The sequence below is a fragment of the Haemorhous mexicanus genome, chromosome 31 (assembly GCF_027477595.1).
Source record: "Haemorhous mexicanus isolate bHaeMex1 chromosome 31, bHaeMex1.pri, whole genome shotgun sequence".
NCBI lineage: Eukaryota > Metazoa > Chordata > Aves > Passeriformes > Fringillidae > Haemorhous > Haemorhous mexicanus.
In genome coordinates, this window is record NC_082371.1 from 3,894,679 (window position 1) to 3,919,564 (window position 24,886).

At 49.3% G+C, this 24,886-nt stretch overlaps 6 protein-coding genes across 10 annotated transcripts; 4 read left to right on the forward strand and 2 right to left on the reverse strand.

The window, feature by feature from the left end:
• Positions 1–805: 805 nt before the first annotated feature.
• On the reverse strand, positions 806–1,841 carry LOC132340241 (feather keratin 1-like). The gene is made up of 2 exons (XM_059871110.1): positions 1,784–1,841; positions 806–1,488 (listed from the first exon to the last, which is right to left on the reverse strand). The coding sequence occupies exon 2, from the start codon at positions 1,466–1,468 to the stop codon at positions 1,163–1,165; it is 306 nt and encodes a 101-aa protein (XP_059727093.1). The 5' UTR covers positions 1,469–1,488; positions 1,784–1,841; the 3' UTR covers positions 806–1,162.
• A 778-nt stretch (positions 1,842–2,619) lies between these two features.
• On the forward strand, positions 2,620–3,808 carry LOC132340240 (feather keratin 1). The gene is made up of 2 exons (XM_059871108.1): positions 2,620–2,762; positions 3,091–3,808. The coding sequence occupies exon 2, from the start codon at positions 3,111–3,113 to the stop codon at positions 3,414–3,416; it is 306 nt and encodes a 101-aa protein (XP_059727091.1). The 5' UTR covers positions 2,620–2,762; positions 3,091–3,110; the 3' UTR covers positions 3,417–3,808.
• Positions 3,809–7,083: 3,275 nt separating this feature from the next.
• On the forward strand, positions 7,084–9,165 carry LOC132340232 (feather keratin 4-like). 5 transcript variants are annotated; one of them, XM_059871099.1, is made up of 3 exons: positions 7,131–7,234; positions 7,979–8,047; positions 8,385–9,165. In XM_059871099.1, exon 3 carries the CDS (start codon positions 8,419–8,421, stop codon positions 8,776–8,778), a length of 360 nt encoding a protein of 119 aa, XP_059727082.1. In that variant the 5' UTR covers positions 7,131–7,234; positions 7,979–8,047; positions 8,385–8,418; the 3' UTR covers positions 8,779–9,165. The 5 variants fall into 5 exon arrangements, with proteins under 5 accessions (XP_059727078.1, XP_059727080.1, XP_059727082.1 ...); XM_059871096.1 differs by having other exon boundaries at positions 7,132–7,234; positions 8,404–9,165; XM_059871095.1 differs by lacking the exon at positions 7,979–8,047 and having other exon boundaries at positions 7,084–7,234; positions 8,404–9,165.
• Positions 9,166–13,856: 4,691 nt separating this feature from the next.
• LOC132340233 (feather keratin 4-like) lies at positions 13,857–15,297 on the forward strand. Its single transcript, XM_059871100.1, has 2 exons — positions 13,857–14,012; positions 14,479–15,297. The coding sequence occupies exon 2, from the start codon at positions 14,499–14,501 to the stop codon at positions 14,856–14,858; it is 360 nt and encodes a 119-aa protein (XP_059727083.1). The 5' UTR covers positions 13,857–14,012; positions 14,479–14,498; the 3' UTR covers positions 14,859–15,297.
• A 3,828-nt stretch (positions 15,298–19,125) lies between these two features.
• LOC132340204 (feather beta keratin-like) lies at positions 19,126–20,792 on the forward strand. The gene is made up of 2 exons (XM_059871060.1): positions 19,126–19,268; positions 20,084–20,792. Exons 1-2 carry the CDS (start codon positions 19,153–19,155, stop codon positions 20,448–20,450), a joined length of 483 nt encoding a protein of 160 aa, XP_059727043.1. The 5' UTR covers positions 19,126–19,152; the 3' UTR covers positions 20,451–20,792.
• Positions 20,793–21,628: 836 nt separating this feature from the next.
• Positions 21,629–23,199, reverse strand: LOC132340187 (scale keratin-like). Its single transcript, XM_059871032.1, has 2 exons — positions 23,167–23,199; positions 21,629–22,846 (listed from the first exon to the last, which is right to left on the reverse strand). Exon 2 carries the CDS (start codon positions 22,827–22,829, stop codon positions 21,993–21,995), a length of 837 nt encoding a protein of 278 aa, XP_059727015.1. The 5' UTR covers positions 22,830–22,846; positions 23,167–23,199; the 3' UTR covers positions 21,629–21,992.
• Between the last annotated feature and the right edge of the window lie 1,687 nt (positions 23,200–24,886).

Here is a 24,886-nt window from a genome sequence, read left to right on the forward strand (position 1 = left end):
CAGGGAGTAGAGGAGGAAGCAGGAACACCTTGTCCTCCTCTGCATCACCACCCACACAACAACTCAACACTCCAGCAATGTTCTCCCTGTGCCCAACATGTCCCTGTGGCCTCCTGAGCTGTGCCTGCAGCCCTGAGCCCTCCAGGAGGGACAGGAGGGCACAGGGGATGTTGTGGTGGCAGAAGTGGAGGGTGACAACTCCTTGGGATTCTGTTGCATGAAGGACGTTGTAGTTGAGATGGTTACAACACAAAGAAACACTCCATTTTCAGAAGGCTTCAAACCTGGTTTAATATAGCATGAATGCTTTTTGTACATTCTTACAAAGCTCATAGGTCTTACTCATTGGTCAGGAAAGACAAAAAAATTGCTCTTTGGAACAGGCAGTTGCAGGTTTCTCTTATTTCTCTTTTTTTCTTTCTAGTTTCTGTGTCAAGGATCTTGGTAGGAAATTCTTTCAAGGGTAAATGTGGATCCTCTTCTCAAACTTCCCTCTGGCTCACAGAAGACTCTGTAAAACCTCTCCCACAGGACATGAGCCATGGAAGGTGTCTCAAGAAACGTTTTCTACTGAGTGATGGAACACATGGACCAGGGAGGTTATTATGGGCTGTCCATCCTTGGATAGGTTAAGAAGCCATTGGCATCTAAAGCAACTCCCTCAAGGCTGTCCCACCTGAGCAAGGGTTGGGCCAGGTGACCTCTGGAAGTGTATTCCAACCCCAAAAACTGTGATTTTGTGACCTCCCCATGGAGCAGCTTTATCTGGGAATCCCAAAACAGAAGGAACTCCAAGAGACTCCAGTTCCAATGCAGAGTGAACTTTATTGAGTGTGAAGACAGAAAGAAAGCAGGGGTGGGCAGGCAGGCCTGGCCAGCAGTGGGACACACGTCTGCCTGGCCCGGGCACGGGGCCAGCGGGAGCAGCAGGACCCCGCTGCTGGGCTGGGCTGGGGCTGAGCCCCTGGGCCAGCAGAGCCGGGCACGGCAGGGCCCGGGGAGGCGCAGAGGAAAGCAGGACAAGCAGAAGCCTCAGGTGGCCACGTTTGCCTCCCCCCTTGGCAGGAGGGCTGCAGGGACCCCGAGGCCTCTGGAAACGCTGGCCAGCAGCTCCAGGGGACACTTGGCCTGGGGAGGCACTCGCTGGACGCGCGGCCCCGCTCTAGCAGGGCAGGCACCTGCGGCCGCAGTAGCGACCACCGAGGCCAGAGATCCCCGAGAGCCCGAAGCCCCCCGAGTTGATGGGGACCCCAGACTCGCTGAGGATGCTGCCCACGGCGGCGGAGGTGGAGGATCCCACGGCGGTGTTCTGGGGGAAGGAGCTGAGGATGGGCCCGGGCAGGGTGACCACCACGGGGGACGGCTGGATGACCACGCGGGAGTCCTGGCACTGCCGCACACAGGGCTCGTTGCAGCTGTTGGCCAGCGGGGTGGGGCCGCAGGGCCGGCACAGGTCGTAGCAGGACATGGCTGGGGCTGGAGCAGCACCTGGAGGAGGCAGGGAAAGCACCCACAATGTGTGAGGCACACAGGGAGATTCTGCTCACAGGAGAAAGAGCAGAGTCTGGGCAGAAGAGACAGCCAGGAGATAGAAAGGACAAGGAATTGCAGTCCCCAAGAGGGCCCTAAAAACACAGACAAGATCTTCTCCCACCTCCCTCCATTGTGGCACAGAGAGTGGAGACGATCACCAGCTGTCCCAACAAAACAACACTGAGGCAAAGCCCCAGTGGGAGACGGAAGAGACAGAGGAAAAGAAATGGAAACAGAGGAAAGCACTCACCTGTGTCACCAAGGAGGAGAAGGCAGAAGTGGATGAGGGATGCTGCACTTGCTCTGCCTTTTATACTGTCCCACACAGCCCCAGGCCCAGGGACAGTCTTTGCACAGGGAATGTGTTTACCAAGCTCATCTCACATGCAAAACATCCCAATTACAAAAATTAGTGTTTTTATTTTTGCCCTGCAACACAGCCTTTTCATTTCCCTGTGCAGGACGTGCCCAGTCAACCTCCCAGGCTCCTTTCAAGTGCCAGGATTAGAGACCAAGATATTTCCAGGGAAAATGATTTGTCAGCAGGGCCAGGTGATGCAGCCAGGGCTGAGAAGTATCCCACTGACCACCTGGTGCCAGCACCTGGGCCTCTAGGGCAGGACTTCAACTGCAGAGGCAGCCCCATGTCCCCTGCTGGACATTGGCACCACGGGGCTGGACTGGGGCTGGTCCCTCATCTGAAGGGATTCCTGGAATTGGAAAAGCTCTCCCAGAACATCGAGTCCCACCTGGGACCGATCCCCACAGCCTGGAGAGGGACAGAGGTGAGGGACAGAGCTGACCCTTGCAGGGGAATGGCCAGGCTGGAACCTCAGGGCCCTGAGAAGCCCTGCCCCATCATCAGGGAACACTTTAAAGTCCTGCCCTGGAGGTCAGGGCTGGAATTATTTGGGATATTGGACAGTCCCCAACACCAGCTGCATCACCCGGCCCTGCTGACGTGGCACTGCCCCCAGACACATTTTGGCCTCTAATCCTGGCACTTGAAAGGAGCCTGGGAGGCTGACTGGGCATGTCCTGCACAGGGAAATGAAAAAGCAGCATTGCAGTGTCCCCATTTCTCTAATGGGGATGTTTTGCATAAAATATGAGCTTGGTAAACACGTTCCATGTGCTGTGGGCCCGGGGCTGTGTGGGAGAGTATAAAAGGCAGAGCAAGTGAGGATCCCTCATCCACCTCTCCTGCCTTCTCCTCCCTGGTGACACAGGTGAGCTGCAAGGACCTTTGCCTCCCTCTTCTCCTTCTCTCTGTCTCTTCTGCCTTGGCCTTCAATGGAATCTTTGCCTCTCCATAGTGCTCTCTGAGAGTCTTTCTCCTGGATCCTGCTCTCACCAGGTTTCTGTGGTTGTTTTTTGCTGGGGAGAGGTGGGAGATGTTGGGATTTCTTTGCAGGGCACTCTTTGGGCTCAGGGCTGTTGGGTTCCTCCCTTGCTCCCTCTCCAGGCTGTCCCTTCTGCCCAGGCTGTGTTTCCTCCTGCGAGCAGCATCTCCCTGTGTGCCTCACACATTGTGGGTGCTTTCCCTGCCTTCTCCAGGAGCTGCTCCAGCCCCAGCCATGTCCTGCTACGACCTGTGCCGGCCCTGCGGCCCCACCCCGCTGGCCAACAGCTGCAACGAGCCCTGTGTGCGGCAGTGCCAGGACTCCCGCGTGGTCATCCAGCCGTCCCCCGTGGTGGTCACCCTGCCCGGGCCCATCCTCAGCTCCTTCCCCCAGAACACCGCCGTGGGATCCTCCACCTCCGCCGCCGTGGGCAGCATCCTGAGTGAGGAGGGAGTGCCCATCAACTCGGGGGGCTTTGGGCTCTCGGGGATCTCTGGCCTCGGTGGTCGCTACTGCGGCCGCAGGTGCCTGCCCTGCTAGAGCGGGGCCGCGCGTCCAGCGAGTGCCTCCCCAGGCCAAGTGTCCCCTGGAGCTGCTGGCCAGCGTTTCCAGAGGCCTCGGGGTCCCTGCAGCCCTCCTGCCAAGGAGGGAAGGAGGGAGGTGCTGTCTGGTCTCGTGGCCAGCCTGTTTCAGCCTGGAACATCCCGCTTTTGAAGAGTTTCCTTGTCTCTGATTTTGCATTTCACGGTGGTTTGATGCTGTGATTGCCAGCAGTCAGTGGAGGGCTTTTATTGAGGAATTAATGAAAGGTGGAGTCTTGCTTTCTGTCTCTCAGTTGGAATAGTTTCTTTTCCCTTCATAAATATATATTTTCCCTTTGTTTTTGCTGAATGCTACTTGACTGTTAATCATTAAACTGATGTTGCATCTGATTTTGAGTTTCATTGTGGTTTTTCTCTCCTTTTTACCTCCCCTTGGGGCAGAATTATGTGAAAATCTATGCAAGGATTTCACAGAGGAAAATGTGTATCCAAAAGTCACCACAACTCATCTGATAAAAATAATTTCATTGTTTTTTACACTCTTGAGAAGCACTGAACAGGTTCTCAAATATATTTCTCTTTCTGGGATGTTTTCCCCCAATTTGTTTATCCCACCCCTGTATTTAAAAGTACAATTGTGCTGTTTAAGCTTGACAGATTTTAGATCTTGTCCCCTATTTGGCATCTTTGAAACTCTTGAGAATCTGAATGAATATTAATATGGCAGAAGGAACACTTGCCATTGGGGCAACCAAAACAGATCCAAGAAAAATAAAGCCATGAAATAAAATTAATTTGAAAATTAAATCATCCTGGAGCTGAGACATAAATATTTGAGGAGCTCGAGGGAAGGTTCCTGACATCCAAGTGTGGAGCCAGTCCAAATGTCCACAGAACAGGCAAGAGAGGTGGGGTTTTCTATTCAAACATTTTATGCTTTGTTTAAAGTTTATTAAAAACTATTGACTTGCAAATTTACAAATTTGGGAGGAGAAGAGTTCAGTAAAAAGATGGGACAGAATCCTAAAATATCCTCATTGGAAGGGATCCTCAGGAGTCATCCAGTCCAGCTCCTGGTCCTGCACAGTCACCTCAAAATCCCAAAACATCCCTGGGAGCGCTGCCCAAACGCTCCCGGAGCAGCCCTGGGGCCGTGCCCATTCCCTGGGGAGCCTGGGCAGTGCCCAGCACCCTCGGGGGAAAGAATTTTCCAGAAAAATCCAGCCCAAACCTCCCTGGCACTGCTCCAGCCATTCCCTGGTCACGGGGAGCAGAGGAACTCTGCTGGGGCCCCTTTCCGCCAGCGGCGCGCGGCAGCAACACCAAAAAAATGAAAGCTGGGGAATGAAAATGTCCCAGACTGAGAGGAGCTTGGGCTGGAAAAGAGCTTTCCATGGGCAAATTGTCCAAACAAATGATTGGAGGGGCTGGTGGGATGAGTTGTTCCCTGGGACCCACGAGGAACCCAAGGGTGGTGGCGTTCCGCGCGGCAGAACCGCCACAGTTGCATTTATGATCAGACTCTTGTTTCTAGTTTTGTAAAATATAAAACCAAATCCTTGTGGTCAACTTAAGTGACACTCCAGATACAGCACGTGCTGATAAAAATGTCACATGTAAGGTTTCTGTGGGATCATGATTTTATTATGGGGTTAAATTAAGGCAGTACCCATTAAAAAATATGGGGCTTAAAAGTCAGTTTAAATCTGTTTTCATTGAAACATATGTAAGGGATCTGAAAATGTATTCTGTATCTACCACCCACAGACCATTTAATCTATTTAATCTATTTAATCTATTTAATCTATTTGAGCTATTTAATCTATTTGATCTATTTAATCTATTTATTCTATTTAATCTATTTTATCTATTAATACTGCAATGCAAGTGGACACGGAGCACGAGGGGTGGGGAAGGGGAATTTGGGAGAGTGCAGAGTCTGGGTAAGGGGAAATAAACCCTGAAAATTCCCCTTGCTGGCCTAAAGGGAAAAAAAGGAAAAAAGCCATGTTCCAGAACATTCCCAGCCCAGCGCGGCAGGGGGGTTGCACAGGATGTTGAAGTTTTTATTAAATGGAGATGCTCGGTTTAATTTCAAGCAGAATTTGTACCTTTAAGGGTCTGATCCATCACCTGCAATGACTGAAATCACTGGAGAGAGAATATCTGAAGAATGTGAATGTGGTTTGGAAGCCGTGTCCCCCTTGGATGTTCAGGTGGAAAAATGGGTGCGATAACTCTCTAGATATTTTTGACTTTATGAGGTTTTTGAAGCATCTTTTTTTTTTTTTTTTTTTGCATTAATTAGTTCCCACAGATATTTTTGCAAGTGGAACCTTTTCCTGATAAAGGAATTGCACTGCTTTTGTTTCCCAGTCAAGGTTTGGGCTGGCATTGCGTGAGAAGCATCATCCACTCATTAAAAAATTCTTTCATCTTCCCAATTTATGGGTACTTTTAATTTCTGGTACTTTTAGACTGACTTTAATAATGTCAACATGAAATGACTTCAAGCACAGTCTAATAAAGACAAATTTTTTTCCAGCTCCTCAGCAATTTGTTCACTTGTGGCCACCTTGGGATCCAAGATCAAATCCATGAGGAGCCAAAACTCTTTGTGTGCCATTCCCAGTCTGACCCACTTACAAACAATTGTCAATTAAAATGTTCACATCTCCAAAAAAAAACCTCTGAGGACCTTTCCAAGCTTGGAGAAGCTTTGGGGTGACCTCATTGCGGCCTTCCAGGACCTGAAGGAGCCAACAAGAAATATGAGGAGTGAATTTCCAAAGGGCCAGGAGTGACAGGACAAGGGGGGAAAGGGGTAAAACTGAAAGAGGGGAAATTTAGTTGGGTTTGGGAAGGAATTCTTCCCTGTGGGGGTGTTGAGCCCCTGGCACAGGTGGTTCCATGGATTCCCCACCTCTGGAAGTGTCCCAGGACAGGTTGGACGAGGCTTGGAGCAACCTGGGATCATGGGAGTTGTCCCTGCACATGGATTGGCACAGGATGAGCTTTGAGTTCCCTTCCCACCCAAACCATTCCACGATTCCATGATTCTGACTGGTTTTTTTGTGATCTGAGGTGGAACAGGAAGGGTTGAGAGGTCCCCTTTGTGAAAGAACTGATAAATGAGGATTAAACGTCCCCTTGTTCTTCCAGCTGAGCCTCAAACTGCGTTACCCAGATTTCATGCCATAAAACCACCTGAGTTCAAGGTGATAAAGTGGTAATTTGTCTCTGAATTCCACAATTCCTGCACTTCCTGCCTGGGTTCTGTGGGGTTTCAGGGCTGGACGTGCTCTTGAGGCAGGGCCTTGCCCAAACCCAGAACTGAGATTGTTCCGACGCCCGGCGGGAGGCAGAGCCTGGCGAGCATCGCTGGAGACAGGAATTTATTAAGGATTTACACTCATACCCTTAATAAAAGAACACCCTGGAATGATGAATTATGTATTATAGACATTCTTGGTATTTTTCTTTATGACTAAAGTCAAACATACGCCGGAGTCTGGATTTTGTTGTGACTGAGAGGTGGCCCTGGAATAAATTTGGTCCCTAATTCCCGAGATGAGAGAAACCTGCGGGACAGAATCTGTCTGTCAGAAGATAAGGAGGAAATAAAAACAAAGTAAATAAGCAGTGAGGAAAAGAACATTTAATCAGGTGGAACATTTGACATTCAGGACATACTCGTTGGGAATTAATTCCAGGTACAAAGGCTGTCTGTGGTCCCCAGGCCATCAGGGCTGAGGTATAAAAACCAACTCAGCCCAACTCCTTCCTACCACTTCTCTTTCCTCTTTTGTGAGCAAGGTTAGTTCAAATCCACTTCTCTTTCTCTGTTTGCTGAGTTCTTGCCTTTTAATAATCTGATTTTTTTCCCCACAGTGTTCTGCTGCTTGCTGGATTTTTTTTTTTTTTTGGGGGGGGGGATTTTTTCTATTTAAAAATTTGGGGGTTGCTGTTGGACTCATGGAATTTCTGGAGTCCTGACTTGGCTATAGAGATCCTTGCACTGGTGATAGAAATTTATTCAAATGCGGGATTTCAGACGTGTTAAATGACGTAGAAAATATTAGAACTAATAAAGATTCACAAAATACATGGGTGGAATAACTCTGCAAGGGGTTGGAACTCTGGGATCTTTAAAGGTCCTTTTAAACTCCAACTATTTATTAAAATAGGAAGTCTAGGAGCTCAGTTATATTTCAGCAGCATTTTATATCTTGGAGGGTCTTTTCTATCCTGGAATGTCAGCTGGGTTGCCAAGTGTGGAAATTTCATTCCAGAGTGCAAAGACATCTCCTGGAATGTTGGGAAGTGGGATCAGGGATTGTGGGGTGGAAGGGAAAGAAGGGGAAAAACCAGAGCAGAGCTGATCACCCCCTAGAAATCAGAGAATTTTGGTTTTACTGCTGTGGTGCAGATAGAACCCATGGAATTCCTGCTTTTTCTCACATCCATGGATGAGTTGCCTGGGAAAAATTCCAAAGACCTCTTCTTCAAGGCTGCTTAATGAGGTTGAAATTTGTCATTGAAATTTGTACCTCTTTGTAGGCAAAGCTGGAGCCTTGAAACGAATCCTCCCTTTCATTTTTCCAGCTGCCCGTGGACCTCTCTCCACAGGTACATTTGTGGTTGGGTTTCACTCCTAATTGCTGCTCCCCCAACGCTCTGGGTGCGCAGAGCTGGGTCTCTCCAGACATGCAATCAAAATCCTACAATTAAATTAAAGACACAGGTTTGTTTCTTTTGTTCTGCTGCCAGTTCTTGTCCGGATCACTGACAGCCCAGAGGACATTTCAGCCTCTGTCTCTCTTTATTTAAGAGTTTGGTTTCCTCCTCAGCTCCTGGCTCAGTTCCTAAAAGGCTCCTTGGAAAGTCGCTGTCCCGATAACTGAACTGAGTAAATGAACCGAGCTGAGTAAACGCAGGTGTGACACAGCTCCTGCCTTGCCCTCAGGTGTGCTCCTGTATTCCAGACCTCATCCTGAGCCATGTCCTGCTACGAGCGATGTCCGCCCACGTCCTGCGGCCCCACGCCGCTGGCCAACAGCTGCAACGAGCCCTGTGTGCGGCAGTGCCAGGACTCCACCGTGGTCATCCAGCCGTCCCCCGTGGTGGTCACCCTGCCCGGGCCCATCCTCAGCTCCTTCCCCCAGAACACCACCGTGGGATCCTCGGCGTCCGCGGCCGTCGGGAGCGTTCTGAGCGCCGAGGGTGTTCCCATCAACTCGGGCAGCTCCTTGGGCTTTGGGAGCTTTGGGGGCTTTGGCTACCCAGGGCTGGGCAGTGGCTACAGCCGGCCCTACCGGCGCTACAACGCCTCCCGCAGCGGCTTCTACGGGCCCTGCTAAGGAGGGAGGAGAAGACCAGGAATGCTGAACCCCGACCCGTCCCTGGAGCAGGACTGAGCTCACGGTGTCCAAAGCGGGGTCAGATCCCCACAGCTCCGCCTGAATGGAGTCCATCAGGCCCTGGAATGAGGCCACTGCTCCTGTTTTACTGCTGGGTGTTTCTGGTCCTGTTTGTAGCTCTGTTTCTCGGTGTATTTGGTACTACCCGGTGTAAAGTTTTAAATTTAGGAAGTAGGCGGGACGTGGTTCCCAGGGTGTGCTGGAAGAAGAGCTCTGCCTTGGGAGCACGTCCCCCTGAGCTGAGCCTTTCTCCCCACACCTACCCTCGGTGCTTTGCAGGGCTTTAATCCTCTCGTGGGGATTAATAAAATGATGCTTTTATCATAATCTCCTGAGTCTTCTGCTGTTTTTTTCCCTACCCTCCTGTTCTTATTTGAAACCTTTTCAGTTTCATTTTTTTAGGTGAAATTTATCACTGAGTAGATCATCAATAGTCTGGGGGCATTAGGAAGGTTGGGAATGTGGGGAATGTTCAGCCTGGAGTGTGGAGAACTCCTAGCACCTCCAGGATCTGATTTAGATTTACAACAGCCACCGAAGGCACTAAACCAGTCCATTTTGAGGAAAAAAAAAGGGAAGAAATTCTCTTGTTAGGACGGTTTGGGGCATTCCAATAAACCAGTTATACAAACAATGTCTGCAGCAGGTTGAGTTGTCCCCAGGAGTTAAACTGCTCATGGTTTATGTTCCAGCCTGGCATGAGATGAAAAACTTCCCTCAAAGCTTCTTTCATCTCTGGGACCCGGCGTTCATTTCAACCCTTTGTTCCATCACACCCAGGGCTCCGGAGCCAACACAACGCTACAAATTTCAATTCACGCAGTAATTTGTCAACTCTTTGGTGCCTCACCTGTCCCGGGAGCTCCAAAGGCGTTAATTGAGTGTGGGGAGTGCCAAACTCCACGAGCCGGGGTTGGTGTGTCCTGGTTCCCCATCCAAGGGCTCCCAACCTCTTGGATGAACTCCGGGGGTTAATTAGGGAGCTGGAATCCCTGCCAGGTTGTTAATGAGGCCGTTCCCAAAATGGGATCTCCCCTCCACGAGCAGAAGTTTCTGTGCCTGGAGGGGAGGATGAGGAGGAAGAAGCGTTCCTGGGTTATCTCAGTTTTACCAATGAAAAGGAAGCGAATTTTCCTTGGGAGGGATCTCTACTAGAAGGAATGGATCTTGTAGCATATTGGAAAAGATTATGGCTGTTGGGTTGTGGAGAGTTTGAGGACAGGGAGGAGAAAGACTCTCCTTTTCTCCTTTCATAGAACAGACTCTAAAAAAGAAGAGAATCTTCTTGTGGAGAAAATTGGAGGAGTTAAAACATTTTAAGGAGATGAAGATTTGGCTTAATTTTTTTTTTAATATAAATGATAGAAAAGTTTAATAAAATAAAGTTTTTGAAGGTGTTTACCTCGAATTAGGTGAAGTCCTTTGAGTTCTCTTGAGTCATCAACTTCGATTGAAGTTTTTACCTGGGGGATGCGGGCGCGGAGATCTCCGCTCAACCTCGGGGAGCCAAAACTTTGCATATTTGGGCCATTAGCGAGAAGTCTTGGCAACTTTGAAGTCCTTTATTCCTCTGAAGTCCGAGCCCAGTCTTTGTACAAAGCCTCTTCATTTGGAGTTAATTCCTATCTTTTGCTGAGTGCTCCATCCCGGTTTTTTTGCATCCTTTCCATGCAGGAATTTCCAGCAGGGACAAATCGAGCTGTGATAAATGCAATGAAGAGTCGGGTGCAGCTTCTCCTGACACCACACAGCCTCTAACCTCCAAAATTTGAATTAATCTCCAATATCCAGCTTCACATTTAATTTGTTGTGAAAATTGCTGCACATCCCGGCAACTTCCCGGGATTTCGGGCGGGAATGGGGGGTGACTCGGGCATGGAAATTATATTAAAATTTATATTTGGGTAAAGAAATGCAGGATTGTGGGCGTTTCGATTGGCTGTGGCTTGGAGAGGGACTTTGGGCAAGGGCAGGGAGTGCCAGGCCAAGAGGGGATGGGTCTGGAATGACAGAAAGGGGGTTTAGATGGAAAAGAAACGCTTCATGCATGGGGTTTATCGCGATTAATCCTGGCAAATCCCGGCTCCCAGGGCATGGATCAGAATCCCAAATTCACCAGCCTGGGTGGCACCAAATGTTGCTCTGTGAGGAAGGTGGAGCTGGCACCCAGGGCAGCGCTAATTGCACTCATCCAATTTGAAACGTAATTAAACTCTGCATTTGAAAGCTGGTGAAAAACAGGTCTGAAAAACAAACAAAACCCTCCCATTCCGGGTGTGTTGTTTTGCAGAGGTTCTGGTGAGTAAATAATTTCTCCCCTCGAGTGTGAATTAATTTCTGGAGCTGTTTTCTGCTGTTCCCAGCAGAATTCCAGCTGGGAATTCCACACTACCCCAGTTCCCTGCAGGAATTCTCTGCACGTCCATCCAGGAGGGAGTGACATTAATTTTTGGACAAAACTAGAAATCAAAACAGAAATTGAGTAAGTTTATTAGCCCAGAGTAAAATGCCAAAGCAAACTCCAAACCTGAGTGATTTTAAAGTTGTTTGTGACAGGATCTGAATAAAATTAATAAGGAAATGAGCTCCAGTTGGGTGTGAAAATGGAGGATTTCACATCTCCCTGTGCCTTCAGGGGGGTTCTTCAAGGAGGGGTGAGGTCCCAGGCTCTGCCCACCCCAAAAACCATCTCAGATCACACATCCACAGCTTCATCTGCCAGGCTGGGCAGCAAATTCCAGCCAGGAATGGGGGGGGTGGCTGCAAAAACCCCAAATTCCAGGCAGATGTGGCCAGAGGGACTGAATTAAACACCTTAAACCACAGGAACACCTTTGGGTTCAAACAATTCCCAATCCAGGGGGAGCTGGACAGGCTGGAGAGGTGGGACTGGGCCAAGCCCAGGGGCAAAGTCCCAAACCCAGCTCAGGGCAACCGCAAGAATCCAGGGAGGGGATTCTGCCCCTCTGGTCTGGGGACATTCCACCAGGAATTCTGTCCAGCTCTGGAATCGTGTCCAGCTCTAGAATCATGTCCAGTTCTGGAATCATGTCTGATTCTGGAATTGTGTCCAGTTCTAGAACCGTGCCCATCTCTGGAATTGTGTCCAGCTCTAGAACTGTGTCCAGTTCTGGAATCACGTCCCGCTCTGGGATGGTGTCCAGATCCAGAATCGTGTCCAATTCTGGAACTGTGTCCAGCTCTGGAATTGTGTCCAGCTCTAGAATTGTGTCCAGTTCTGGAATTGGCCTGGATTATGGTGGGAACCTCAGATGGCTCCATAAAGTCCTCACGAGCTCAGTCTAGAATTACTGAGAGAAAAGCAAAACTCAGCACAGGAGGGAACTCAGGAGCTGCAAGAATTTTACAGAGGCTGCAAGCCTTTGAGGAACTCATTCTTCATAACGAGCTAATTAATTACAATTCAAAATGAATTGCAGATGCCACTCTTGCCAGGGAAATTCCCTCTGCTTCTCCATGGATTTTGGGGTCACCTCTGTGCCCGGAGACTTTACCCAGGGATGACTGTGAGCAACCTCCCAGTTCCATTTTGATTAAAGATCTCTTTTTTCAGACGTTCAGTCACTCACAGGATGTTCTCACATTATGCAAAAAGTCTTAATTATAATCTGAATATTTAGGTCTGGCCTTGATGACAAAAATCTGTGAGCTCTTAATTTGCTCGCTTTAATTCATCTCAAAATCAGGCCATTAAGTCATTCTGAGAGTACAATAAAATAAAGGCTTTAGTTGGAACAATATTTATTGTAATTGCTTACAAGGAAGTCTCCAAACAGATTTGAAATGTTGCCAGATCTGTTTTTAAATTCACAGCTGAAATTGAAACATGCTTTGTTTTTCTAAGCAAAGCTCGGATGAAGGAGGAATAAAAATAATGAAGAAAATTTTTAAAAATATGAAAAGAAACTGTGGATGGTGTTATGCAAGTTAATTCATCAACTAACTCCTGGAAATATTAGGAGTAATAGGAAATACTTTTAAAATAGCTGCTAATTCCTTAAAATACAGGAAATAGTGAGGAGTACACAGCTAAAAACAGCCAAGGAATTTTTTTGAGAATCCTCCTGAAATACAAGATGGCTCAAGCCGCACCTTGAACTTTTCCTTTTTGATTTAAAATAAAGCAGCTGTAATTCCTGCAGATGGAAACAATGGCATCAATGTCACAGCCCAATTACTGCCCTGCACCCCCAAATCTTCGTAACATCTTATTAAATAAAATACACCAATTCAGATCTAGGTCAGGGATCTGAAATGGGCCCAGGATGGGACATTTGCATGGTGGCACTCCAATAAAGCTGCTGATAAACTTTGAAGTCCTCAGGAAGCTCTGCCCAAGCCAAACGAGTTTTGTTCCCAGGGGATCCCCACAGAGACAGCCCTAATTTAAATGTGATTTGCATGTCTCAGGAGTGGATGTGCCAGCAGAGCGAGAATCTCGGGGTTAATCCTTGCATCCAGGACTGCTCGCGGATTTGGGGTTGGAAAAGAGTTCTGGGATCACCAATCCCAGCCTATGATTGATCCCTTAATGTCCCCTCATTCCTGGGACACCTCCAGGGATGGGGACTCTGAACCTCCCTGGGCAGCCTCTTCCATGGAAAAATTCCTTTTTCCTTTTCCAAAGAGCCTCTCCATGCCCAGAGGTGTCCAAGGAGTGAGCAGACCTTGGGCTGGTGACCAAGGACTTGATGGTCCTGGAGGTCTTCTCCAACCTCAGGGACCCTGCGGAAAGCAGCTGGAAACACTCACGGCGAATTCCCCCAGGATTTACCTTGCAGAAGAGGGCGCTGCATTATGCAAATGAGGCCTAATCTCCTTTAATGACACCAAGCAGATCCCAAAGGGGTTTGAAGGCTGAATAAATCCCGCTGAATTAATCCCTGCAGTGTTCCCAGGAATGAACCTGGCCCGGAATATTTTAAGATGAAAGCACCTTGTGGTCAGATAGACAAACCACAAGATAAGGAAGTGAAGCAGTAAAAAACACAAATACTGAGGCAAAAAACCCTGTAATCAGTCGTGGCCCATAAATCACTTCTTGCACAAAGAGTGGCCCAAGTCGTTGGGCAACTCAAAACTCGGTATAAAAACCTGAGCAACTCCAGGCTCTCCCAGTCACTTCTCTTCCCTCCTTTGCCTTCGAGAGTAAGGTGAGTTTGAACCTATTGATTCTCTTTCTACAGAGAACTTTTGCCTTGATTTTGTAGCTTTTCCCTCACTCCTGTTGCCGCAGTTTCTTCTCAGAGGGAGGAAGGGGTTTTATACCAGAGAGGGAGTTTTGTGTTGGTGGCAAGTTATAAAAATCATTAATTAGCCACGTTAGCTAAATGGCTATGGGTTATTTATTAAATGGGTTATTTATTAAATGGGTTATTTATTGAGTTTTGGGATCCAAGGCAGTTTTAAGGTTGTGCAGCTGCACTTTAATATCAGCAGTGAATTCTCGGGCCTGTTCAGTCGCGTGACGGCATCCCACCACAGCCCAAGCAGAAAATTCACCTAAGGCCAGAACACAAACCCCACTAAAAATCCAATCTCCTTCTCAATTCCCAACCCGGAATGGACCCTTGGAAAGCTGCTGATAAATGTGGGTGTAACTCAGCTCCTGTATTCCAGAATTCCCTCCAGCCCCAGCCATGTCCTGCTACGACCTCTGCGCCCCCACGTCCTGCGGCCCCACCCCGCTGGCCAACAGCTGCAACGAGCCCTGTGTGCGGCAGTGCCAGGACTCCACCGTGGTCATCCAGCCGTCCCCCGTGGTGGTCACCCTGCCCGGGCCCATCCTCAGCTCCTTCCCCCAGAACACCACCGTGGGATCCTCGGCGTCCGCGGCCGTCGGGAGCGCTCTGAGCGCCGGGGGCGTCCCCATCAACTCGGGCAGCTCCTTGGGCTTTGGGAGCTTTGGGGGCTTTGGCTACCCAGGGCTGGGCAGTGGCTACAGCCGGCCCTACCGGCGCTACAACGCCTCCCGCAGCGGCTTCTACGGGCCCTGCTAAGGAGGGAGGAGAAGACCAGGAATGCTGAACCCCGACCCGTCCCTGGAGCAGGACTGAGCTCACGGCCACAGTTTTTGGATGCCACATGAGATGCCACCAGCTTGGAGTTAAAGGAGCTGTGGGAGTTTGGCATCTCCCCAAACCAGGCCTTTGCTTGTCTTTTGTTGTGCTTTACTTTGTATTTCTGATCAAATGTCTTGTCCTGCTTTTTTTGTTGTGTTTTGGTTTTTTTTGTACTTCATCATAGGCAAAATATTAATTGTTGGCAATTGTTGTGCATGGCTGGATTAGCGCAGGTCGTTCATTGATGAAGAAGGAAGATTTCCACTCGCTGAGTGTGTCTGAGTGGGTTCTGTCCTTACTGAACCATGGAAATGTATTCCTGACTTTTTCGTTGCTTCCTCCCCTTCCTCAACCCATTAAATTCGTGCTGCATCACCCTCCGAGTCTGCCTGACCTTCTTTGCTCTCCCAGCCCCTTTTCCAGTGCCTTTGGAAGTCCCCACTTCCAGAAAATATCACGCAGATAATTTCAAAGGAGAACGAGTCAGATTCCGGTGGTGGAAAACTTTTAAAACCGATCCTGAGACCCCTTATTAAAGGCAAAAGGGGCCCTGAAATGGGTGCCCCCTGCTGGGACATAACCAGAGAATCTTTAAAGATGTGATACTTGGGAAAAGCCTTTTAAAAGAAGGGAGCTCAGCTGAGATTCCTCAGGGAAATGTGGAGGGAGAGAAGCATCAATTGGGGCATCCTTTATTGGGGTGCAGCATCTCCTGGCAGCTGAGCTCAGCCCCTGGTGAGGCTGGGAGGGGAGGCACAGAAGGGTGGGGAGTGTTTCTCCCTTTGGAATGTGCTGGGTTGGGAAGCAAGTCTGGGACAAAGGGATTAAAGGACTAAGATTTAAAGAATTTTTAGTTCCTTCCCTCTCTTAGGGTGTTTTAAGAAGAGCTGAGCTTTATCAGGTGTGGCTTTGCTCCTCCTGGATTGGGATGAAGGTGAGGTTTAGACACCCTAAAGGAAGAAGGTTTGGAAAACTTCCCCTGAGGGCTCCAGATGACTCAACCTCCTGTCAACCAGTAAAACTCCTGATATCTCTGAAAAGTCTCGCTTGGAGTCTTTGTCTGCCTGTCCAGAATGAGGCTGAACTGTAATTAAAGATGTTGATGAGGTTCTGCTGACTGCAGTAATTAGTGGAATGAAATTAAAGGAGGTAAATGAAAGAATTATTAATTTTAAGGAGGAGGTTTTTTTAATAAACACCAGAAGACAGTGGAAAGCTGGCAGTTTGATGTTCTATTACAGGAGGAGCCTGGTCTGAATTAAATGTTTAATTTAATATTTTTTGCCATCTCAACTGAAGCTATTCCCTGATCAAAGGTGGTGAATTCCAAAAAGTCCAATGGCTCCAAAGGGCTGTGACTGAGGCACTGCTGAGAAGGTGCCTTGGACAGGTTCAGGTGGATATTTCTCATAACAAAATTAATTTCCTTACCCTTGCAACTCCCTTCTCATTAACTGAACCCCATCCCTTCCCAGATTGCAAAAAAACTCCCTTCAAAGTTGGGGTGTTTCCTCCAAACATTCAAAAATCACATCAGAATAAAAGACGACCCTCAAGTGCCAGTTCCCTCTTTCATTCCTGTCCCAAAGGGCCTTTTTGGGTTAAAACTTGGTGTGGCAACCAGTAAAGCACAATTCTGAGAAAAAAAAGGGAAATCTGGGTGGGTTTGCAGTCGGTTCGAAAGTGATTTATTCACTGCTGCAGAAAACGAGTGGGAATATCGTGTTAGAATGTTTTCCACAGGGAAGGATTTCTCCTGAACACCTGCAACACCTTGGTCCCACAGAAATAAAAAACATCACCAGGTGTTTTTGCAGAAATATTTGTTGTCAGCAAAAATCCCTTTCAGCACCAAATTCTGCAAAGCTGAGGCCAGAGCTGCAGCATCTCCTGGGTTTATGGGGAGAAGGGAAGAGGCAGGAAGGCTCTCCAGAGTTTTTATGGCTTTCTGGGGCTGCCTGGAGGATCCCAGACATTCCTGCACCTTTTATTACCCAGTCCCCGCAGGAGCTGTGGGTTTGCTTTGCATTTGGCCGGGTTCCCAGCAGGGAAATTGGTTTGTTTACTGTTTATGTTCGTGATGGTTTATCCTGGCCGCGGATGAAACCCACGACCCGCGAGGCCGCTTTCATCTCCTGCTTTGCATCCATTAAATATTCCCGACTCCATCGCGCCAACTCCGCCTCCCAAAGCGGGGATGAGTCAAAATCCCATTTGTTTAGGACTTCTGGCATGTTGGGCACACACCTGGGAGCAGCCCCTGGTGTGGCAGCAGGTTTTAATTGGAGTCCTGAGTGCGCAATTCCAGCTGTGATAAGTGCCCAGGAGATTTCAGATCACTGCTCCTTGTCATCTCCCCATGAGCAACATCCCAAAAGCTCTCGGCTCCTGGGAGGAGAAGATGGAGCCAGCCAGACAAGCTGGACTTAGGATCACCCTCAGAAGTGGAATTTGGGCTCTTTTTATCTTCTCTGCAGCTTTGGATGAGTTGGCTTTCAAACCACGAGCTGCTCTTGGAATCGATAGATAATTATTGCAATTAAGGAAAGTCAGGGAATCATGGAATGGTTTGGGTGGGCCTAAATACCATCTAAACCATGGGCAGGGACACCTTCCACTATCCCAGGGTGCTCCAAGCCCTGTCCAACCCGGCCTTGGACACTTCCAGGGATGGGGCAGCCACAGCTTCTCTGGACAACCAAAATTTTAACATTTCTGTGTGTGCAGCGAGAACTTTGGGAAGGTCTGGTCAATCTTGAGGGACAGGAGAGTTTCCATCCATCGTGTCATCATTTTGGGTTTCTATCCATTTTGTCATCATTTTGGATCATCCCAAACTGGGGACATCCAGCGACTCATGGCTGGAATTGAGGGGATGCAAATTCTGATTTGTATTTCAAGGACAAGGTGGAAGGATTGGAGCTGGTGGGGAAGTTGGTGGAATCCATCAGGAATCTTGGCCACCCCTTTGAACCCCTGGTCATGTTCAAAGAGTTCTTCCCTGCCAGTTTCCTGATCGTCCCCCATTTGCATGTCTGAGTGGTCGAGGGAAATGTTTGGGGAACTTTGAAGACTTCTGCTCTTCAGAAGTCTCCAACCAGCGTTTATTTCCCAGGAGATGTTGGGGAAGATACTCCCAGTTCGGGGCTGATTTGCCTGTCTCTGCCTCGGAGATGAAACACCACGAGAGGTTGGAATGCTCGGCCCTGCCCTCCAGTCTGCTCCGGCATTGTCTGCGATTACTTTTTAATCTGGAAATTGCCTTTGAAAAGGAACTGGAATTGCTGCACGCCGAGGTGATCTTTGAGACGTGCAAAGTGAAAGCCAGAATTGGCTTTCAAAGGAGGAAAAAAGGAACAGGAACATTACAAACATCTCTAAATAACTGCTATTCATTTGGGGAACAATTTTGCATAATGGTGGGAAGCCCAGCAGGGGAAAGTAATAATTTAGTGGCAGATGTAAAAGGCTTTGGCGTCTTTGATGACCCCAAAGATGAGCTTGGGCAAGGCTTTGAGCAGCCCCAAATTCCCAGGCATCCTCCAGCTGACCTCAATCGCTGTCCTGGTTTAATGTAGGGAGAAAACCCAACCTGGAGACTCCTGAGATGAAGGACTTGGACACTCAGTTCCCAAATTGTGTCTCAGATTCCATCATGGGAGCATGGTGGTTTAACAATAAAGGAATAGATCAGGTGTTGATCCTCTTTCATGCTCTCTGCTGAGTCAAGAAAATAAAATCTGTTCCCTCAAATAATCCATTTCCCAGTACCCTTTAGAGTGGGGGAGTTCAGCTCTAAATGCTTTCTAATGATTTTATTTCCTTTATTTTTGTGTCTCTCCTTCTGTTTGAGAGGAATTTGGTAGAACACTGAGGCAGAAACAGGATTTTCTGCCCGTCTCAGAGCCAGGTGTGCCAAAAACTTGTGCCCTCCATGCAGGGGGAAGGGGATTTCACAGCGAAGGTCGCTGCACCTTTCCCGATGGTTTCATCCATCCGTGTCATGGTTCCTTAGGATGCAAAACAATTTCCTGAGTGACCCAGATGAATCAGTCTCTCATCAGGAATTACCCGGGCTCGTAAGATTTGAGGATAAAAGAAACCTCTCCGGAGGAATGCATACATTACAGGGAGGAAACAAAATCCAGGCAAGAAACACGAACGGAGAGGAAAAGTAAATCCCCAGCCAGGGGTATTTTGCATATGAGGAATCGTTAGCAATTGGCTGCTAATGAGCTACAAGCACAATTTGTGTCCCAGGTCCTCGGGCTCTCTGGGCCAGGGTATAAAACCAGCACGGTCGGAGGAGCTACAACCACTCCTGCTTTCTTCTCCTTGGAGAAAAGGGTAAGTCTCGATCTGCTTCCCATTTTCTTTGGATTGTTGCTGTCTTTGTGGGTTTTTTTTTCTGCTCTTCGTGTGTAGCAGCCCGAGGTTTGCGCTCTTTAAAATTGCTGGGAGACCTCGAAGCAGCTTTTTCTCCAGGGAGGGACTTCTGTGAAGGGTGGAGGTCGTTCCTGTGCTGACCCCGGATTTTTTCATTGGTGTCACCCAAATCTTTGCGTTCCAAGAAGTCCCGAGCTCTGCCTGAGCGTTGCTCAGCAGCTGGGAGTGGATGTGGGGAATCTGGGCAGAGCTTTTGGCTCTCGGGATGGAATCACAAAATGTTCGGGGTTGGAAGGGACCTCTGGAGATCTCCCGGGGCAGTGACACAGGAAAACCTCCAAGTGGGTTTGGGACTCCGGAGAGGGAGACTCCTGGGCAGGAGGGTCTGAATGTCTCCAGAGGGAGATTCCCTGAGCTGCCTTGCTCAGACCCAAGGCCTCAAGGTGAAATTTCTGCTCCTCATTTTTACCTGCTGAGGAGTTTTATTTTGCCCTCTGTTTTGGGGCACAGCTTTTCCTTGCTTTCCCCACTGCCTGCTCCCTCACCTCCCTGCTTATTTCAGGGCTGCGGGAGGAGTGTGGTGGGGAAGGAGCGCTCAGAGCCGCTCAGGAGGAGGTGGAGCTGCCCTTTGTGGTGTGGAGAGCTCTGAGCTTCACTGAAATCCCCTTTCAACCCGAGACCAACCCATCCTTTCATTCCCCACGCGCTCCTCGCGCTCCCCATCACCACAACAGCTTAATTACGTGACTAATTCCACCTCGCTCCTTGCATTCCAGACCTCCCTGCCCTCCAGACTCTCACCCCACAGCCATGTCCTGCTACGACCTCTGCGCCCCCACGTCCTGCGGCCCCACGCCGCTGGCCAACAGCTGCAACGAGCCCTGTGTGCGGCAGTGCCAGGACTCCACCTACGTGATCCAGCCCTCTCCCGTGGTGGTCACCCTGCCCGGGCCCATCCTCAGCTCCTTCCCCCAGAACACCGCCGTGGGATCCTCAGCCTCCGCCGCCGTCGGGGATGCTCTGAGCGCCGGGGGAGTCCCCATCAACTCGGGCAGCTCCTCGGGGCTCGGCAGTTTGGGGTACTCGGGTTTGGGGGGGCTCTATGGGAGGTCCTACCGGCGCTCCAACCGCTGCGGGCCCTGAGGGAGCCTCGGGAAGGGATGAGCAGGAGATGGAGAGCGCGATCGGATGCAGGAAAGCGCGATCGGATGCAGGACTGAGCCCGTGCCCACTCGCTTGCTGACCCCCGCAGCTTTGCCCTGAGCTCCCGGCGCTGCAGGAGCTCGGCTTTCCCCATCTGATGCCTTTCTGAGCAGTCAGGGAGGTGAAAAATGTCACTCGATTGTCGCTGGGTGTCCAGCTGTAAAGCACTGCCTGGAAGTCGGTGATGAATTTTAATCTGTACTCAACCCTTCTGCTTTCTTTTGCTGTATTTTTTTTTTTTTAATTCCACTTCTTGCTCATTAAATAGATGGCGCATCACAATTTGTGGTTTGCAGTGTTCCTTCTCTGTCTTTCTCTTTGGAGCCTTCTCTGGCAGAAATTTGCCTGTGCATAAATTGTGAGTACCGAGCAGATCTGCATTTAAGTCACACCACGCCAATCACTGAGGAGTTAGATAAATATAAACAATGAGTAATATCCCTTTTTTTTTTTTTTTTCGGGAATATTTTCCCTTTTTCCTCATTTCTGGAAGAACAATATGAAATAATCATTCCTGGTTAGCAACAAATGGGGGGAAAGTGGTGGGAAAGCTAAAGCAGCTTTAGGGACAAAACTTAATTTAATTTATTCCAATATCCCACCTAAACCTCCTCTCCATAAATTCGAACCCATTCCCCCATGTCCTGGCCCTCCAGGCATTTGGAAATAATTTTTTTGTCGGCTCCTTCAGACGCTGGAAGGTGAAATCAGGTCACTCCGAAGCTTCTCTTCCTCAGGCTGAACAAACGCAAGCAGAACTTTCAAAACTTAACGACAGAATGAAAACTTAGGTCTCGTCCTTCCCTTGTCGTCCTGCTAGCTTAGAAACGCCTCAATTATGTCTTAATTGTTTGCTAAACGATGTGGTGATTGAGGGGCCTGGGGTGTCACCAGGAATCCTCAGAGCAAGAACAATTACTCAGAACCTCGGGGAAGTTAATGACGGGCAAATTGCTAAACAAACATTCCTCAACATCGTGTTAAGTACCCCAATTAAACTCCCATTCCACATTTTAAACACTGGGAGCAGGGCAGATCCTGCGATAAGCAACCCCCAGCACGCTGGGGAGTTCTGCTCCCGGGGGAAAAAATAAAGGACCAATGAAAACCAGAGAGACTTTTGTGCAATACCAACAGGGGTTTAATGTCAGAGAGAAGAGCAACAGCCGAGGGCAGGGAATCCAGGCGGTCCCGGGGGCAGCAGGGGATGCAGAACTCGGGCTCTGGGAGCAGGGACCAGCTCAGGACCAGGATAAGCCAGGGATGGAGGGGTGCGGGCACAGAGAGGGGATGGAGGGCTCAGGGAACCCCGAGGGATGGAGGGCTCAGGGCAGAGAGAGGGGATGGAGGGCTCAGGGCACACCCAGAGTTGCTGGGCACACTCAGCTGCCACTGCCAGGGGCTCCTGCCCGGTGTCCCCATGGCCCGGGCCGGGCTCCAGGGCTGGCACTGCCTCTGGAGGCTGGCACTGCCAGGGGGGCTTTAGAAAACCCCACAGCTCCCGCGGCGGGACCTGCCCCATCTCTGGGAGCCAGGCAGGGAGTAGCCCAGGCCCCGCGAGGAGAAGCCGGAGCTGTAGGACCTCCCGCAATTGCCAAAGGAGCCCCCATAACCCCCGAGGGAGCCCCCATAGCCCCCGAGGGAGCCCCCATAGCCCCCAAAGGAGCCCCCATAGCCGGTGTCACCTCCATAACCCAGGGAACGGCCGTAGCCAAGGGAGCCCCCATATCCAAGGGAGTCCCCATAGCCCTGGGAGCCCCCATAGCCCCCACAGCTTCCCAGGCCAAAGGAGCCCCCATAGCCCTGGGAGCCCCCATAGCCCTGGGAGCCCCCATAGCCTGAGAAACCCCCATAGCCCCCATAACCTCCAGACCCAAAGGAGCCCCTATAACCACGGGAGCCACCCAACCCAAAGGAGCCCCCATAGCCCTGGGAACCTCCATAAGGTGCCCACCCAAACGAGCCCCAATTCCCCCGGGAGCCCCCATAACCTCCAGACCCAAAGGAGCCCCCATAGCCAGAGGAGCCCCCCAAGGCCAGGGAGCCCCCAGAACCCCCAGATCCTCCCAGCCCAAAGGAGCCCCCGTAGCCCTGGGAGCTGAGGGAACTGAAGGAACGCCCCGGCAAGGCTGGGCCCGACGATCCCACAACGCTCTCCTGGGGGCAGGTGCTGAGCACGGGGCCCGGGATGGTCACCACCACCGGCGGGGGCAGGATCAGGGCTCTGGACTCGGGGCACTGCTGCACACACGGCTCGTTGGTGCTCTCGGCGATGGGCTGGGGGCAGCTGACGCCGCAGGACTCGCTGGAGTAGGACATCCTTCTGTGCTGGGAGGCTGCAAGGCACAGCAGAAAGGACTTTAAAGCTAAGCTGGGTGAGAAGAATCGAAATTAAAAACTGTGTGTGAAATATCAGAGGGAAACAGATAAATTCAAAGGTGAGATCAAAGAAATCTCATTATTGTATTAGCCTTCGTCTCACCATGATCGTCCTTGCAAGAGAAATTTGGTGCTGGATGAATTAAACAAACTTATAGCACAAAGATTCAGTCAAAGGTGTACGACCCACGAAAAAGAAGCCAAGAGGAAGAGGAAAAAAGGCTGATTGACTTTCTGCAGTAATTCAGATTTTATGGGGATGAGTGACACCGCTTACCTGGTTCGCTGCCGGGATGGGAACAGGAGCAGTGGATGAAGGGCTGTGGGTGATCTGAGCTTTTATATCCTCCTCAAAGCCACCCTCTGAGCCTCCCATCCTGGCTTATTACAAAACCAACGCCGCCAGTGGGTGCTTCCATTCTGTCACCTCAGCAATGTCCCTCCCAAACTCGCGTGGCTATGACACAACTGCTGATGGCAATCAGCTCCCTCTGAGGGCAATCCGAGGGGATTTGGGGAACGTGGGGCTGAAGGGTGGTCATGGGGTCATCGCTTAAAGCCAGTCCTGCTTGAGTCCAACTTTAACATCCTGTTAAATTGGGACATTTCAATGGCCACGGTAACCATGGTGTGGAGCTCTTTGTGGTGCCACCTTCACCAGGTGAAGGTCGCCCAGCTGGACCTAAAATCGTGGCTCTGAGAGGACCTGAATTCTCCTTGTAGCTGAGTAGGGACATGTAAAAGTTGTCCCCAAAGAGGCAGAAATTGGTACAGCCTGAAGAGGCCTCGGCCTTCAGCTAATTCCAAATATTTCATGATTTCATTTGAAATCTCAACTTCCAGAAGTTCACTTTGAAATGCATTAAAAATCTTAATTTTCTTTCCCGCCCCACATGAAGTACTGAGCACTTCAGAGAAAAGGGAGAATTTAATAAAGCAATAATAAAATAAAAATATATTTGATTAGGATGAGTCTGGGACATCCTGCAGTTATGTAATTTCTTTCCACTTACAATTGTTTTCTAATTTTATGACATTGCAAAAGAGAGGCAATAAATTCCCTCTAAATTGTAAAATAGCTCTGTTTGTGAAGTGTCATCAGGATTTGCTGATAATAATGAGAGGTACTGGAGGATAATGACTTTAAGCTGCCTCACAAATACTCATTAATAGTCAGTGCTTGCAATTTCTGTTATTATCCTATTAAATGGAGCTGGGAGTTATGAGGATTTATTCTGAGTTAGGAGATCCCTTGTTATGAAACAGCATCACTTGAAAATATCAATCAATGTCACTCCTCTTGATTCCTTAATCAGCACCTGATTAATAATGTCAGTGCTGGCAATGATTTAATTTTCATTCATGAGCTCAAATTCTTTATTTTATTAACTATTAACATGTTTGGAATGACTGTGACAAGTACATCATCTGCCATATCCAGCGCAGCTTCTTCTTAATTTATGAGGCAGCATTTTGCTGAAATATCTTAAATTTTAGGGGAGAAATTAAAGCCTGACTGCAAATTATCTGAATTTTCAGGCTTAACTATCACTGTTCTGCACAAAAGGGGTCTCAAATTGATGTTCCAAAATCTCAGCTCTTGGAGTCTCACCTGTAAAAGTTTTGTCCATGAAATTGTGCCTCATGACACAGAGCCCTCAGCTCACGCGTCTCTGAACAGACGATCCTGCCCCAGTTTTGGGCGCTGACATTTCCGTGTTCGTGTCTAACACACCAAATATGAATTTCCTGTGGGCGTTCACAAAGCCCCTCATGGTCCTGGAAGGATCTGGAACATCCTCCAAGTGTCACTGCCTCCGTGACATTCCAAAGCCAGCAGGGAATGGGTCAGTGGAGCCCAACTTGGAATTGTTGAGTAATTAATGGTATTTGAGCTGCAAACACAGATAAAACCCCCACGTTTCTAACGCATTTGGAAAGAATTGATATTTTCTTCATTTTTCATACCTGTCTCTCTCTTTTTGTGCAGCTCCCGT

Bases quoted from the DNA above. Each gene is read 5' to 3' on its own strand.
- LOC132340241 (XM_059871110.1), bottom strand. From the start codon at position 1,468: ATGTCCTGCTACGACCTGTGCCGGCCCTGCGGCCCCACCCCGCTGGCC.
- LOC132340240 (XM_059871108.1), top strand. From the start codon at position 3,111: ATGTCCTGCTACGACCTGTGCCGGCCCTGCGGCCCCACCCCGCTGGCC.
- LOC132340232 (XM_059871095.1), top strand. From the start codon at position 8,419: ATGTCCTGCTACGAGCGATGTCCGCCCACGTCCTGCGGCCCCACGCCG.
- LOC132340233 (XM_059871100.1), top strand. From the start codon at position 14,499: ATGTCCTGCTACGACCTCTGCGCCCCCACGTCCTGCGGCCCCACCCCG.
- LOC132340204 (XM_059871060.1), top strand. From the start codon at position 19,153: ATGAGCTACAAGCACAATTTGTGTCCCAGGTCCTCGGGCTCTCTGGGC. The intron at 19,269-20,083 runs GTAAGTCTCGAT...CTTGCATTCCAG, and splicing joins TCTTCTCCTTGGAGAAAAGG to ACCTCCCTGCCCTCCAGACT.
- LOC132340187 (XM_059871032.1), bottom strand. From the start codon at position 22,829: ATGTCCTACTCCAGCGAGTCCTGCGGCGTCAGCTGCCCCCAGCCCATC.